A 17,121-nucleotide genomic window follows, 5' to 3' on the forward strand; every position below is an offset into this window, starting at 1 on the left:
AAACCAGGTTTCAAATCCCCACTCAACCATGGAAACCATTGGGTGATATTGAGAAAGTCACACTCTCACAGCATCTGAGGAAGTAAATGGCAAACCCTCTCTGAACAAATTCTGCCAAGAAAATTATGATAGTTTCACCTTAGGGTTGCCATAAGACAGAAAGGCATTTGATGCAACAACATTTTATTCAAAATATTGAATTCAAAATTAAGTTGAAGTCCTAATCTCATATAATGGAAATCCCATTTAATTCAACTGGACTTTTGAGTAACAGTAACTAGGGCTGTGTGCTTAATTCAGTTATCTGGTGTTTATGTTTATATATACATTTATTTTGTTTTGTAGATACACATTGTTCATTGTACTGTATCCAATGGGAGTTTCAGGAGAATTGCTCACAATATATGCTGCTCTGCCCTTTGTCAGGCAATCTGGTTTATATTCCATTAGTTTGCCTAACAAATACAATTTCTCCTTTGACTACTATACATTCTTGATCCTGACTATGATATCTTATATTCCAAGTAAGTATATTATTCAGTTGAAACCTTCTGCCCTTGTGATTCAAGCATGTCTAAAATTTAGAATGCCTGCAAACTGTTTTGTGTCCTATCTGCAATTTTTTTGTATATTTGATCATGATTGCATTAAAAATAATGGTCTAGTTTTAGCAATGAAAAATTAGCAGTAAACCTAAATGGACAGATTGTGTGTTTCTAAAGAGTGGGGCAAAAAGACCTTTTTGAATTCTATTTCAGCTCTACAAATGTTGTGCACTGGCTTATCCAGGCCCTGGTGGTATTTTCAGTTCTCTTTGTCTTTACCTGTGGGTAAAATAAGGGATAAGAACAATTAGAAGAATATGTGGTTGTTTGAAGGGTGCTAGTTATAATTGTTTCTTTTTTCTTTCATCTTTTGAAAGAAAATTGCATAAAAAATAGACCCTTGGTTTCAACTTTTGTTGATATTTCATGTTCATGGGGCTCAAGAAGTTTTTGAATCCTAGCTTACAAGTTCAGCTGCTATGATAATAATGAAAAATCCTTTAAATCTAATTTGTTGCTGATGCAAAAGAATGTAATGCTGAAATATCTGTTTGCACTAGTATTTTTATGACAATTATCTTCTAATAAAACTCAAAAATATCAGCCCTGAATGGCAAATGTACACATTTGCAACATGTGCAAAAGGCCTTAGATAAGTTGCTCATCCATTTAAATCTAGCTGAAGTACACCATCTTCACATTGCGAAGTAATGTTTCTAGTTTTCCTGGCACAAGGAAAAATAATTTGGTGAAGCAAATTCCTTATGCTTATAGTGATACTGGTAAGCCCTTTGTTTGTCTTCACTGTATTTTGCTGTATTTGTACATGAGCCTTCCCAAAGTAAAGTTTTTTCATAGGAGGAACCAACTAATAGAAAATGTCCTTTATCTCATTCAGGCCTGCACAACATATGGCCTGGGGGCCACATGCATCCCGCTAAAGGATTTTGGGTGGTCTGCAAGGATGTGGAACGATTTCAAGGCTCCTCTGCTGCTTGGCCTTCTCCTGAGGAGAAGGCAAAGTGGAGAATGAGGATGGGTGAACACTTGCAATGCTCCTCCGCTGCTTGGCTTTCTCTTGAGGAGAGGGTCAGGCAGATGAGGATGGAATTAATTAATTAATATTTAATTAAAACCTATCTCTGGCTCAAAGAAGTTAAGCTATTTTAATTTTGGCCCCTTCCTATTGCCAAGTTGTGCAGTTGTGCCTCTTCCTATTGTTTCATGAAGAAATCTGAGCTGTGTATGTATAAAGTATTTGTTTGTTTTATTTTAAACTAGCTGTAGTATCTCAGTGTTAGCCATTGTTAATGATGGTTCAATTCCAGCTGCTCTTGGGGATGACTGCCTATGTTTTTGGGTACTCACGTTGCAGGCCTGTATCAGTTGCCCTTGATAGAGTATTTCTCCCAACACATTACTCTGTATGAATGAAAGGTAATGCAGGGCCTCTCAGAGTGAATTTTTGAGTATGCCATATTACCAATATGTGAAGTATTTTCTGGCACCTTAAACACTAATATAATAGCAAAAGCTATAGTTAAACAAAGTATACCCCCCCCCCAAAAAAAAAGAAAAACCTTTTACAGGACTTTCAGTAAATGTAGCTAGATTGTGGCTAAGCCTGTCCATGCCTCAAACATGTATTTCAGTAGAATAAGATGTGTCAAAAAGTGCATTTTTCTCCCCCAAACCTCTTTGCAACAGTCAGTTTAGCAGACCTTTGTGTGTTCTTGACAGCTGTATGTACAACATGCCATACCAAAATATAGAAGGATGAAGGGGAAAGGGGGGAAAAGATGTACATTAAATCTTTAAAATAAGAAAGCATGCAGAAAAAAATTGTTTTAAGCTGAGTCTGGAATTAGATAGCTGTAGTGACTTTGGTGTCTTTTCTATATACCATTCTAACTCTGCCCAGAATATGTGTTTGGCTTCTTCAAGACTAGCATCACCGTTAGGCAAAATAAAGTAGTTGCTTCAGTTGACAGATGCTGAGGGGCTGGAGGTGATAGCAGACAGGACAGGGTTGTGTGCATCAGACTCAATCTATCCTGCTACTTCAATTATAATAGTGCTGTTGTGTTCCTTGTGTAGAACCAATCTTCAATAACCAGTTCAGTTACCATTGGCTTATTCCCACTTACCTCTTGATCAATTCCTGCACTGATTCCTGAAACCAGTTCAGGAAACACAGTGGTTCCCACTATGTTTGCGCCGGTTTCAAGAATCGGTGCAGGAAGTGACAGCCGCGGACTCCCCGCCATGTCTCCCTCCATCCTTCCTGGCCATACCGGGGGAGGAGGAGAGGCCAGGGTGGAAGGAGAGAGGCAGGCTGGGAGGACTGCGGCACGCTGGGGCAGAAGAAGAGAGGCAGGCCAGGAGGACGGAGCAGGCATGGAGGTATGGCCAGGAGGCCGGGGAAGCTGCTGCCAGTTGGAACCAGGGCGGATTTGAATCCAATTCGAATCCGCCTGGTTCCTACTAGGGCTGAATCTATTTATTCCTAAATAAATTGTTTCAGCCCAAAAAGCAGCCCATTTTACCAGCGTCTTTTTGACGCAAGTTAAATGGGTAAAAACCATGGCCCCCCTTTCCAAATCGCTCCAGTGATTCGAATTAAGTGGGAACCATGGTGGTTTAAACCGATTCCTTTGCAATCACGATCCGGTTTAAACCATAGTGGGAACAAGGCCCTTGTTTGTAGAATTTAGTGGGAGGGAGGAGCAGCAGCTTGTGTTTTGCATAAGACAGCAAAATATCTTGGGCAACATGGATATACTTGTGTGAAAGACAGAATACATGATATTAACAGCTGTGTATACATGATGCAAGGGAATCTTGTAGCACCTTTGAGACTTAAGTCTATGAAAGCATCTGCTACCAACTTCTTTCTCTCAGTCTCAAAGGTGCTAACAGATATTCTTTCATACTGATCCAGACTGATATGGCTATGTGTTTGAATTTTGTCTATACATACAACCTTCACTTTTATTTACATAATTCTGTTTTGGTTTTCAGTCTTTCCTCAGCTGTATTTTCATATGCTACACCAGAGAAGAAAAACACTTTCCCTTACTGAAGAACACAAGAAATCTGAGTAATTCCAACTTTTGTTCAGAGCTACGCATGTGCATGGACACATGCACTGATACACGCACGATCCAAAAAGTGTTCAGAAGTTTATAAACAATAGAGATTATTAAAATGAGTCAAAATAAAAAGTTTTGTAAACTGCTACACATTTTTCAGCACTAGTAATTTTGCAACAAAAGCATCACCCTGTTTTTTCATCATGTTCTTTTAAATGAAATATATTGTATTATTCCTTTGTTGTCCCCCTTTTTTTGGCTAAAAACCCCTATTGTGACATTGTTTTCTTGGTGGTATAAGGGATAAAGTGTATGTGGTGCTTGAACTGGGATTATTTTATTACAGTGGGCCCTTGTTATCCTCTGGGGTTTGATTCCAGGAACCCCCCATGGATAACAAAATCTGTGTATGCTTGAGTCCCTTTAAATACAATGGCATAGTAAAATTGTGTCCCTTATTATATAAAATGGAAAAATCAAGGTTTGCTATTGGGAATTTATACCTTTTTGGAATATTTTCAAGCCGTGGATGCTTGAATCGGTGGATCAAAAATCCGTGGTTAAGGAGGTTCGACCGTATTTAACAGCTTGTCTGCATGTCACATACTTATGTACATCATTGTAACAATATTATCTGGAATGCTTTTAACATTTGGTCTAGAACTGATAATGAGCAGATTAATGAAGTCTGTACTGTACTGACTTTGGGTCTGGATGGGGCTATACTGCTTGGAATTCAGGACAAACTCCTACAGAGGGAGACTGGCGGTATGTAGACTGCAGCAGTTAATTGGTTGCCTAAACTGCACAAATGATATTTTTCTAAAGAGTGGGGCCTTAAAATAATGCAGTGTTGCACAACAGTGTGTTTGAAAGGTGCAACTTATACCTCAGACTGTGTTGTACTCCTGCTCTTCTTGAATGTTCCTCTTATATGTTTTTTTTTAACTTGACACCTAATTTTGCTGAAATGCACAGAATACAATGCACATGGTATACATAATTTATAATGGACACTGATTTCATATGAGAACTAACAATTTCTAAGAGTTATGGAAATGAAAATATCTGACATGAATGTTCGTTCCATCATTTAGAAAAGTTCTCTAAACATCCTTTTCTTAAAGCAAACTTTTTAAAGAGCAAGTTTAAAGTTCAAAATGTTTTTTAATGAGGTCATTAATATAGTGCTTAAAGGCACTATTACTGCTGGTACGTTCAATTTACTTCAATGCTTGTTCATTCAGTGAATGGCATTTTTATAATGTAAACAGCTGGAAAATGTTGGTCTTTAGTTTATTATTATTATTATTATTATTATTATTATTAAACAACCTGTTAAGGACAGTCTGGAACAAAATGCTAATTGCTGCTTGCCACTTTGTTAACCTGCTGTACTGGAGAGGGAAATATTACTTCTTAAAATGACTAAGTTTTATTTATGCTTGAATAGAGAAAAAAATCGTTAATTATTATCCCCACGTGATGCCTGAAGAAGAGAAAAAAATGATAAATTTAATCTTTTTAATGTGAAATACAATGGAAAACATCATTAGTTTTTTTTAATGCACTAGCATTGATCACTCTATCTATAATATTAAATCATAAACTTAATTACTTTCCTATGGGATGTCATTCCAGTTGGTGTAATCATTGAAAGTGACATCCAGCATATTTTTCATTTATTCCATGACACCAGTTCATATCACCCCACAATGTCATACTTTATCTTTTGTTCTCCGGCATTATAAAAAATGATTTGATTCTCCAGTCTCTCATGTTTATGATATTTTCTTCAGTCAGCTTGGTTATTTCTTCCTATTCAAAGAGTTTATTGGATGATCCATAATCTTTCTAGTTCTGCACATAGACATCCATATGACAGTTCTGAAGGAGAGCAGGGATTGTTCATTTAGTGTAAATGTCCTCAAGAATTCATCTCAACTGGAATGCTCACAGGACCTTCTGCCTTTCAGGGTTGTGCTAAATCCAGGTTGAGTATGAATCTTACAGCCTATATATAGCAAGAAATGCTGTTAGGCTATAGAAAGAGTCGTGGCATTATTTACTTTGCATACTTTCACCTCAGCATGCTTGTTCTTTAGGGATGCCATCTAAATATATCCTAATTTGCAGTACAATAGAGATAACTTAATGTAGATTTTGCTATATGATTAGATGCCTAGTAACAAGGCACATCAATACTTTCTATACCAACATCATCCTACTCATACCTATAACTTGCCTGTCTTTTCATTTGGTACTATGTGTGCAATTTCCCTCAGTTATTACTGTGCTTTCTTGTTGCATTTGTAGTGCTCATACATATCTGACACAACAAGTTTCCATGAGCCTCTGCTTTCTTTTATCGCTATGATTTGGGCAAGAATTCTTAGCGTTCCTTATAAAAATGATTTTGCACTGGTTGCTTTAAGGACAAGGCATATTCTTGCCAGATGTCAAGCAATACAGTTCTAAAAGCTAAGATTTAAAAATGGTATGAGTACATCAGAACCATGTGGCGGCACTTTTGTGCTTAAATTTTGTATGGATCTTGGGTACATCGGGAATGTAGTAGTCAAGACTATTGCTTACACTCAACATGCATCCTTTGGCAGGCAGAGAGTAAAAAACTACACCTTAGCTAGCAGCTGCTGCCAGTGCTACAACTCCCATCATCAGTCAGCATGTCAAGTTATTCCAAATCAGTTCCAATCCTCTACTGAAGCTCTTAAAGGCTGCTTTACATAGCAACAAGGTTTTTTTTAAATTTGTGATGCAGAGATGCAGCCCATCTTGTTTCCTAAATATAGGAACCTATGGTCACATGTGTGGCTGAATAAAGGCAGTTTATCAGGTGGCTTAATGCTATCATTCTTTCTTGCAATTCTCCCAATTCACAGCAGCAAATAGAACAAATATCAAGGTTTTGTGATAAGCTTGTGTAAGAATAATTGTGAGGATATTTTGTAAGCTGCTTTCACACCTTTCACAACTGGAACTATAAGATATAGATATATGAATTAGTCTGACTAGAATCTGCCAGTGTTGCTTGAAATGAACATCTGTCCTGTTACCGCTGCTTGATTTCAATTGGGCAGAGCACTAAAGGTCTAAAAATAAAAGAGTAGCAGCATTTGAGAGTGTACAAAGTTCAAGGACTTAACATTTTTCTTTTTTATACTCCTTTTTGCAGTTTTTTATAAGTTATGTACCCAATTTGCAAATACTGTAGCTGCAATTTGAACAAATGTAGAAAAACCTCCTGTAGTTGCACAACGTGCCCATGTTTGACATCATATTATCTGTAAAGGTTTTATACAAACGTGTTTCCAAAAAAAAAAAAAAATGTGTTCTGTTTTGCAAATGATTCTGTGGTACTGTGAATCTGTTCAAACAATCACTGGACTAAGGCTCTGCCTTATTCTGTCCACATCAATTTATCAGAGGTCTGCCACTGATCCACCTTTTGTATTCCTTTCCATAATGCAAAGACCATCACTGGGGCCTGAGGATTTGATTCCACCTTCTGGTGAAATTCTACTTTTGAGGCTGATAGTTACGTACATATATGGAGAGGCATGTCATGCAAAGCTTGAGAATAGCAGTTTCTGTATACACGTTGGTCTGCAGTTACATGTTTTTACTGATAGTCATTTTGAGAGGCAAACCCTTTTTATGATGGGACATCAATCCGACTGTTCTATGTAGCTCCTATTGTCTGAAAATAATTCTGTAGATGAGCTGCCCTCTACATTTTGCAGAAATATCATGGGAATGCCTTTACTGTTGCTTTGTCATAGAATCGTAGAGTTGGAAGAGACCACAAGGGCCATCCAGCCCAGCCCCCTGCCATGCAGGAAATCTCAAAGCATCCCTGACAGATAGCCATCCAGCCTCTGTTTAAAGACCTCCAAAGAAGGAGACTCCACCACACTCCAAGGAAGTGTGTTCCACTGTTGAAAAGCTCTTACTGCCTTTAGCTATTGTTCACTTAATGTTTGCAGCACTTAGTCCATTTCCCTTGTCTTTGAGTTATAATTCTGTTATATACATTGCCTATGGAAGAGTTCATCTGGTTGTAATATAAATATTCCATGGAAACACCATAAACTAGTGGAGGGTCCCACTGTATTTCTCCCAGCCAGTATTTTGGCAGCTCAGTATAGGCACGGTACAGACCGCGGAAAAGGGGCAGTTCGCAGCCGCCCCTTTTCTTTTTGGGTTGGAGGCAGGGCAGCCTCACCAGCAGCCCCTGCGGCTCCAACCCAGCACTTTTCCAAGCCATGGAGAACCGGCAAAATGCCACTTCCATGTTGCCTGGAAAAGGGGTGTCCTTGGGGCTTCATGCCCCAAGACATCCCAACAGCTGCAGCCAGAGGAAAAAGGGGCCCTGGTGCCATTCCCGCAGCCACTTGGTGGTTGCACAAATGAGGCGCATGCCAGAAGGATCTATGTTTTGGAGCTTGTTCTCACGCTGCAGTTAGGTTGCCATAAACCGTTTGGACGCGGCGTGGCCGTGACATCATAATGGCGGCGGCCTTGTGGACAGGGCGCCGCCATTATCACGCACTCCATATGTACTAGGGTTAGGGACTGTGCAGTTGCTGCGCCGTCCCGTATACCTAGCACGCTGCAACAGGCCCATCTGTATTGGGCCATAGATTCCAAAATACGGATATAAGATCTGAAACTATGCAGGCACTATTTATTCCATTTCCCCTCCCCCAGTGGATATGATGTTATGGAAATTTGGTCAAATCTCAAAATATGGAGACACCATTACTTAAGAAAATAGATTTGTGAGGTATTGTTTTTGGCTCTTTTTGGCTAGCTTTCAGGTGTAGAAAGTTTACGCTGCAACTTTTAAGATTAACCAGAGGATATGGGATACAATATATGATTTTTAAAAAAACTTATGAACCTCCATGTAAAGACTTGTTCCTTGGAGAGGATGTGGCCCATGATTCAACATAAGAAACCCTAACAAAGCTCTTGCATTTAAAATGAAACAATCTGGTTTTTTTTTTTTTCTTCTTTTCATTTCCTGCTGTATCCAGAAGAATTTGGAAAAGATAGTGACCTGTGGAAACCAAAGCTTCTGAGATAACTGGTGTCTGCTAACCTTATGAGATTTGGCCCCTTTGGAACTGTGTTGTGGGAGAATCCCAAATTATGCTGCTAACCCCTTCACAGACTCAGGACAGGATATTTAAAGCCATACACCCTCCTTGCTGCATTCTGAATTGGCAGAGCAGAGAAAATTGTAAGGTGGAAACAGGCCTAGTTTGCCCCGCTCTAAAATTGTAGATGTGTGACCTTCAATTACAAGGCTCTCTTGCCTTTCCCCCTGCATTGTATATTCCTCTAATCTATGTTGTACCCTGCCTCATGCCTTGGGAAGAGTTGGGTAAGAAATAACATTTATTATTAGGATTATTTTTACCATCCTCAAATACTTGATAGTTCGAACTCAGTGAAGAGCTCTTTCCTTACTTAAGAAGGAAAATAACAACAGTTGACATTAATCTGGCATCTACTGGTTATGCCTCTCATGCTGGACAATTCTTGCAATGTTGTCAGTTAAAATTGCTTTAAAGAGATGGCCAAAAAGAAAGGTGTGTTCAGCCGGTGATCCAGGAGGATTGGTCAGCAATCGGTTGAACAAACTGGCCAGCAGGAAATAAATGGAAGCAGGACTGGAAACAATGTAGGAGATTTAAGATGGAACCCCACAAAGCGAGACTAGAGTGGTTTTCTAAGACTTCTATTAAGGTTGACATTTGTAGTTTCTATGTACCGGTTCCACATGCCTGGCTGTTGTGCATATCTTCCAGTAATTCGTGAATAGGCGCTGTGACTGGAGATACGTTTTTGTAGCTGTGTAGTCATGCAGTTGAAAAAGCTGCAAAAGACTTGGTTTATTCAAACTTGCCTGCTCCAAATGTTTAAGCGTGTGTGAGACAGTAAGCAGGAGAAAGAGAAGCTGCTTTTTTCTCTGTGGGAGAAAAGGTTACAGGTATCTGCTTTTTCTCATCTGGGGCAAAAAACAGCTAGCGGAAAGGATTTGAACTGGGAAACTGCCCCTTGCTACATTCAACAAAATTTGCATTGGCCCAGATTGCTTTTAATTTTTTAAAAATTGGGGGGAAGTGATATGATCTACATTTGATATATGATTTAAATGTTTTCTTAAAGTTCCCTTCAACAAAATTTGAATTATCCCAAACTGCTTTTTTAAATTTTTTTTTAAAAGGAACAATATAGGGAGTAAAAACAATTTTCACAGAGATGGAATACAAGAGAAAGAGCAGAACTTGTGCTAAATGAAATGAAATGAAATTTATTACGGTCGATGACCAACATAAAACAATATAAAAGTACAATATTATACAATGCCCAATAGGAAAAAAAATGCAAACGGTATAGTACAAATACAATAGAAATACAGCTTGGAGGCTATAAATTCAGATAACTATGTAGAGTGAAATCTCTTCAAATACAAATACTTGAAATCAATAGAGTAAAAATTAAAAATTAAGACACCACTTTTCGTCTACAAGCTACAGATCCCAGTAAAAGGTGCAATACAATAAAACATGCCCCACTGTTTCTACCTCCCCAGACCCACAAGGACATAAACGTTCACAGAATGGTTTGTTATTATATTATCTTATGATTAATTATTTGACAGGTTGTCAATTGGGGGTCTGTAAAGATATCTCGCCATAATTTCAAATGTGATGAAGTTGGTTTCGTTTGATTTGAATCTGTATTAGCAAAATCCCAGACTGCTTTTAATTTTTTTTAAAAATGGGGGAAATGTATATACTCTCTAACATAAAAATTGCACTAATCTATGGATTATCTTCAGCCTTTAAGGAACATGATCACTCTAATTTTGGAGCTTTTATTATATGAAGTATCTTAATCTTCATACCAAAAAGTTGTCATTCTTTCCAAGAATCTGAAATAAAGAAGAAAACCTCTACTAGGTACCAACAAGATACGCATAGGTTTCCACTTCAGATTGGCCACTGGAACCTGAATGGTTTACTCAGTGTGCCTATTCAAGAGTAGTTGACCAGTGCCTTAGACCAGAGTTCCTCAGGCTTTCTGATATAGGGGGATGGCAGCTTTCCCCCTAATGTATGAATACCATATTTGTGCCCCTATTGTCTGTCTGGAAATTCCACAGACTGGCATCTGATGGCTTACAGGTCAACAGTGGGCCAGAGATGACCACTATGAATAATGCTGCCTTATACTATTGTGGAAGACAAGGCAGGGCAGTAAAGAAGGAAAAGCGTGAAATTGCTGCTGTTGCACTGCAGCATCTCGATGAGGCTGAGCAAACAATTGCCACTCTTTTTTGGTGGGTCAGTGAATGCAATGTGCATGCTTAGCTGATTTTCTTGTGCACATAGATTGTTCCCCAGCTCATTTAATGAAAAGGCAGCCCTGTAGACATAGGGCAGTATTGTGTTCATCAAAGCTTTGTGGAGTGTTTGAAGCATATCTTGTATCATTTGTGAAGTGAAAAACTTGATCCTACCAATGGCTTAATTAGTTTTAATTTTGCATTCACTGTATGTTTCTCAGGAAAGACAAATTCATGGTTATTAATAGATCCATATATGTATATAAGATTCCTTTAAGGCAGCAGTACTCAAACTTTTTACCCTTGGGACCCCCCTTTACATCTACATGCAGATGTCGCACACACACCCTCGACATAGTGTATTTATAAAAATACTTGGTTTATTTAGTGTGTGTATTTTCATTTGCATATTCACGTATATTCACATTTTAACATTTTATAAGGAAATAACCATTCAAACTAGAACAGTTTTGTTTAAATAAATTCAATATTAAACTCGATACATGTGTAAATTTTACACATAATTATTTTTGGGAAGAGGAAGGATGAGGGCCTCCAAGTCTCTCACCCCCCTTGAGGAAATCTTGCCCCCGGGGATCCCACCCCACCATTTGTGAACTGCTGCTTTAAGGTGAACACACCCACAGTTATGATTTCCACTGCACAGTTTTCAAATCTATTGATTTTCAAATCATTTTATTTATATTGATAAAATGCCTGTTAAGGTTATTTGATATTTACCCAAATATACTTACTCTCAGTTCCTATGAAGACAACATTTAGAATCTGGATTTGGGCAGCAGCATTAGCATTTATTAAGAATTAGTTTCTCTTTGGTCAAGAATGAGCAGTATTTGAAGTATACGTTAATAAGTAAATCCTAGAGTTTGGGCGGTCACTTTTTTCCCCTGTAGCATAGAAAATTCCTCATATTGAGATCGTAATCTTATGTGTGTATGAGAAAGCAACAGCAAAAGCCACCTTGGCATAAGCCATGCTCATGTTCTGTGCTGTTCCTAATAGTAACATTGAAGAGAATTCTAGTTTGTTTGTTAATATTAGTTTCTCCTTAGTCTGGGATTACTTTTTACCTGAGATGGAAAATAATGTTTCTGGCTTGCAGAAGAAGCATGGGATAGTAAAGAGATTTCATTTTGAGAGCTATTAATTATTGCAATATAAGCAAAAGTATCCAGGTTCTCATGTGTTGGAATCGCCTTTGTAGGGTTGTACATGAATGACTTCAAGCAGTATTACAGCGTTCTGAATATTAGACACATTATCTCTGCTGTGAGCAAAACAATGTGAAGATGTAACTTGCCTCATTTTCTGGATGCAGTTTTTACACTCTTGTCTTCTGCTTTGTGGTTGCAATTGCTCACATCAGCTTTTGTTGCAGGGGTTATTTTGTCTTTTAGTTTTGCAAGCCAGCTTGTTTTTGCAATCTGACTTTTCTTTTCTCTCTTTTTTAACTAGGAGCCATTGTCCTGAATAATATCTATGTCTTGCTTAGGAGAACCTGCCATCTAGGGACTAAAGATGGTATTATAGGCTACATGCACAGTCATATTTATTAGTTTGTCACCTATTGACTGACGTAGTACTGCTGACTGTAGACAGATTTAAACTGATTTACATTAAGCCTCTTATAAATAACAATAAAGTACATATCCATAGAACTCCCTAATATCCATTGAGATGTCTAGACTTAGCAGACTTGAAGCTATCATAGAGGCAGATACACATTATCTTTTAATGTTATAGATAAATGGCAAATTATGACAAATGTTAATGCTTTGGGTAAATAGCTTAATTAAAGAAGAGGTTTGCATCTGTGTGTAGGCAAGATTATGGAGTTATTACAGTTCAGATAAAATGTTCATTGATATACAACTGGATTTTTATGCATATTCCTGTGATGGAATTTGATAAAACTGTAGTCTTTTGTAATTTTTCTATGTTGTGAAAAATACAAGTGTGATTTTTATAAGTAATTTATAACAATGTAAATGTTTTCATATATTTTCAAATATAATATTGACTGAAGTTCTGAGAGACAACGTTTTATGCATGTTTGGAAGATATTCATACCTGATACATAGTAAAATGGTTTGCTAAGTAATTCCATTACACAGAGAGACCAATATTGCATTGTGAAGTAAATTGGTTTGTATGCCTGGATTTAGAGTATTGAGAAGTGACATCGAAGCACTGCACTGTACAGTAGTCTTAAAAATATTCTGAATGAACGTGGAATGCAGTAATATATTAGTGTAAGTACGTATATAAATGTGTATTGAGTGTTTGCTTTAATTCCACTATTAATAAAATGTTATTTCTTTGTGTGGGCTTTGTTTACTTTTGCATGGATTTGAGATCATTTATCTGCTAGAAGATTTCAAAGTTTCTTGCAGTCCTGATAGGTTCCAAATATCCAATATAACAGCTGCATCCACATATTTGCAAATTCCATCAATCCATGATTTTTCTTTTTAGATGCAAATATATTACCCTCATTTCTGAAACAATTGCTATCCTCCTGTTGTAAAAAAAAAAACCAAACCTGGTGTGTATATTTGTCCTTTTGAACTTGTTGCTAGAACCCATAAGAGCTATGAAGGATTTCATAGAACAATTTGGGAAAGTAGTTCATCTCTCCACTATGTCTCACTGGAAAACATACTATAAACAATGAGGCATACTTCAGAATAAAGTCTTGTAATACTTTTGTTCCCCCCACCCCCTTTAGACATGTCCAAGTTGATATTTAGTCTGTACTACATGAATTGTGTTTACAATGTGAATTTAAGGTTGACAGAGAGCTTGCTATAGATAACAATGTGTGAAATGTAATTCTTAGATATGTTGGGTGCAATCAGAGACTGCTTAATTGTTCTTGAAAATTAACTGTTCCACAACATTTTGTCCTTCTGTTTCAGCCCAAGTACTTATTATCTATTATACAGGATAAGGAACAGTATATGGGCCTGATAGGACTCTGTCTATTTCTTTCCATTAAGCAATCCAAGTCAATTCAATAACCATAGCTGGTATCCTCTGTTAAGAACTGCCCCATCTTACACTGCAGTACAGAATTAGCAACAAATTCTAAAAACACCACCACAGAAATACTGTGGAACAAATTGCAAAATCATAGTTTGTAAACAGTATAGTGGTTGGCATCTTGTTGGTACATTAGAGTGGCTTCAGACTTACACTATTGCATCTCACTTTTTTCAGTCATTGTAGAGGTCAGAATCCTGTTCACACACACACACACACACCATCACTCTAAACAACCTTGGTAAGCGATGCGCCCTCCTCAACACAAGCATTTCCATGTTGCTGGAGAGCAGAGCAATCAATGGGGACATGTCCAGCTATTTTCTTTTAGCTTGACATGTTGCAAAGTTGTCATCTGCTTGGGCCCCCTCAAGAACCCCTGAAAGTCTGTGCAGATGGTAGTTCCATTATGGTCCTTTGGGAAGGTAGGTGATAATGCCCTCAGCCCCTGGCAGTTGTTCAGCCTTGCCTTAAAGGTTCATAGTTTGGGGGTGCTCTTAGATCCAACATGGTCACTGGTGGCACAGGTAGTCTCACTGGCTCCGAGTGCCTTTTACTCTTCTATGCTGATATATCAATTGTTACCCTAAATGGGCAGAGGTAAAGTGCCAAATGTCATCCATGCTCGAGTAATTTGTCATTTGGACAACTGCAATGTGATTTACATAACATCATAGAGTTGGAAGAGACATGCAGACTGACTGTGAAAATGGACCAGATGCTTCAGTTGGCTCAATTGAAATGGTTGGTTTTAGGCTTTAGAGGTCTAAATGGTTTGTGGCCAGGTTCCTTGAAGGAGTGTCTCATCCCGTACTTGCCTATCTTCACCTTCAGCTGAGCCCAACACCAGCTGTCCCAAGAATAATGATGCAAGGCAGAGAGATTTTTTTTCCAGGGATGCTATCTATGGGATTCCTATGGAATGACTCAGTGTGGTGAGGTGGTTTGAGCCCTGGATTGTGATTCTGGAGATCAGGGTTTAAATCCCGGCTCAGCCATGGAAACCAACTCTGGGACCTTGGGTAAGTCAGACTCTCTCAGCCTCAGAGGATGGCAATGATAAATCCCCTCTGAAGAGACTTTCCAAGAAAACCCTGTGATAGGTTTTGGATTGCCCTAAGTTGGAAATGACTTGAAGGCACACAACAACAAACAACAATCTATGGAATACCCTCCCACTAAAGGCTCACCTGGCACATATTTTTGTGGTCTTTTTGGTGCCAAATGAAAACCTTTTTTATTCTTGCAGACATTTGAACAATTGTTTGGATGTTTTTATTGTTTTGCCTTCCCACCGTTCCAACTGCTGGTTTTAATTTGGCCTTGTATGCTGAAATGTTTTATTCACTGCTGGCAGTTTTATTCTGGCTTTATGTTCTGCTTCTTCAGTCATTGTTTTATGGTATTGATAGTTGTATTTTAAAGTCTTATAGTTGCAACAGATTGTAAGGCATCTATAAAACATTGGTTAGTGGGTAGTTTACAAGTCCATTAAATCAGTAAAATAAATGAAGGTGCTCAACAGACACATGGACAGTGCTCCCCCCACACATTGTTTGCCTCTTGGGGCTAAATAGACTGAAGCCCTTTGGGGGAGCTTCAGACAGTAGAAATATAGATCTTTACTTAACACAAATTCTTTCCCTTGTGGGCTTTGATAATAGACTGCAGCCTGGGCTTCATTTGGAGTCTTATTTATATAGCTAGAAACTGGCAGACTGCCTTTCCATTGCTGATGCTGGCAGCACTGCTGGGACTTGCTCTCCAGCAACTGGAGGCCCAGATGAGTCCCTGTCCTACCTTAATAAAAGCTTAAGGCAGAGGAAGGGTATTGGTTTTACCATGTATTAACTACCACAGCAATTGTAACATTGTAAAAATTAAAACAGTTATCCCAATAAATATCATAAGGAAAAAAGTTCAACAGTGCAACACACTCCCTCATAGAGTTGTGGAGTCTCTTCCTTTGGAGGTCTTTAAACAGAGGCTGTCTGGCCATCTGTTAGGGGTGCTTTGATAGTGATTTCCTGCATGGCAGAATGGGGTTGGACTGGATGACCCTTGAGGTCTCTTCCAACTCTGTGATTCTATGTGTGCCTTCTAAGTTGTTTCCCACTTATGGTGTCCCTAAGGTGGATCTAATAGAGGATATCCTAGGGCTAAGAGTGTGTGACTAGCCCAGGCCACCCAGTAGGTCTCTTCCTTTTCTATGATGCTATGTGACTCTATGAAGAACACAAAAGGTTGCAGAATAGGTATTCTAAAAATGTTTTCAGCAGCCTTCTGGAGCTCCAAGGTAGGGGCAGAGGACCTTTTTTTTTAAAGCTTGAAGGCAAGCTTACCTATGGCTGAATGTAATGGATAAAGTGGCATGTAGCCTCCTGTATTGTACGGTCCTCTGTACCCCTCCCCACATACCCAATTATACCCATGTACCTTACAGTCACACATCCATGGACACACATTTACACATACACATATAAAATCACCATTCACTGACATGCTGGAAATCATGTCTCCACCCCATATGCCCTGGAAGTGCTCCAAACTGCTCCCAGTGTTGTGAAGTGATCACTTTCCACTGAATGCCAGTGTGGCATAGTGGTTTGAGTGTTGGGTTATGACTCTGGAGACCAGGGTTCAATTCCCAGCTAAACCATTAAATCCACTGGGTGACCTTGGCCAAGTCACATGCTCTCAACTTCAGAGGAAGACATTGACAAACCTTGGAACAAATTTTACCAAGAAAACTCTGTAATAGGTTTGCCTTAGGATCAACATTAGTCAGAATGACTTGAAGGCACACAACGCACACATAAACGTTTACTTGGTCCCATTTTTTATTGCCTGAAACATTCAGAACTGACTGGGATTTACAAAGAACATCATGGAGGTTGTCACTGTATCTATTTCTGGGTCCTATAGGTCCAAGTTTAATAGTGCAAGCATAGGTGTAATTTAAGTTTCAATATATATCTATTCAACAACGATGCAACAAATTGTATATTAAATTTGACACATATGCACTATCCCCAAAGTT

General features: G+C 38.5%; 1 protein-coding gene across 2 annotated transcripts in view; it reads left to right on the forward strand.

Moving 5' to 3' along the window:
- The window catches only part of HACD2 (3-hydroxyacyl-CoA dehydratase 2), a 30,229-nt gene extending 16,866 nt beyond the window's left edge, over positions 1–13,363 (forward strand). For both annotated transcript variants that reach the window (XM_089520251.1, XM_089520249.1), the window contains exons 6-7: positions 346–524; positions 3,567–13,363. In XM_089520251.1, coding sequence (XP_089376377.1) covers positions 346–524; positions 3,567–3,649 — 262 coding nt within the window. In that variant the 3' untranslated portion in view covers positions 3,650–13,363. The remainder of the gene's footprint in view (positions 1–345; positions 525–3,566) is intronic.
- The last annotated feature ends 3,758 nt before the right edge of the window (positions 13,364–17,121 follow it).

Source organism: Sceloporus occidentalis, unplaced genomic scaffold, assembly GCF_023333645.1.
Source record: "Sceloporus occidentalis isolate IW3139 unplaced genomic scaffold, rSceOcc1.0.p SCAF_4, whole genome shotgun sequence".
Lineage (NCBI taxonomy): Eukaryota > Metazoa > Chordata > Lepidosauria > Squamata > Phrynosomatidae > Sceloporus > Sceloporus occidentalis.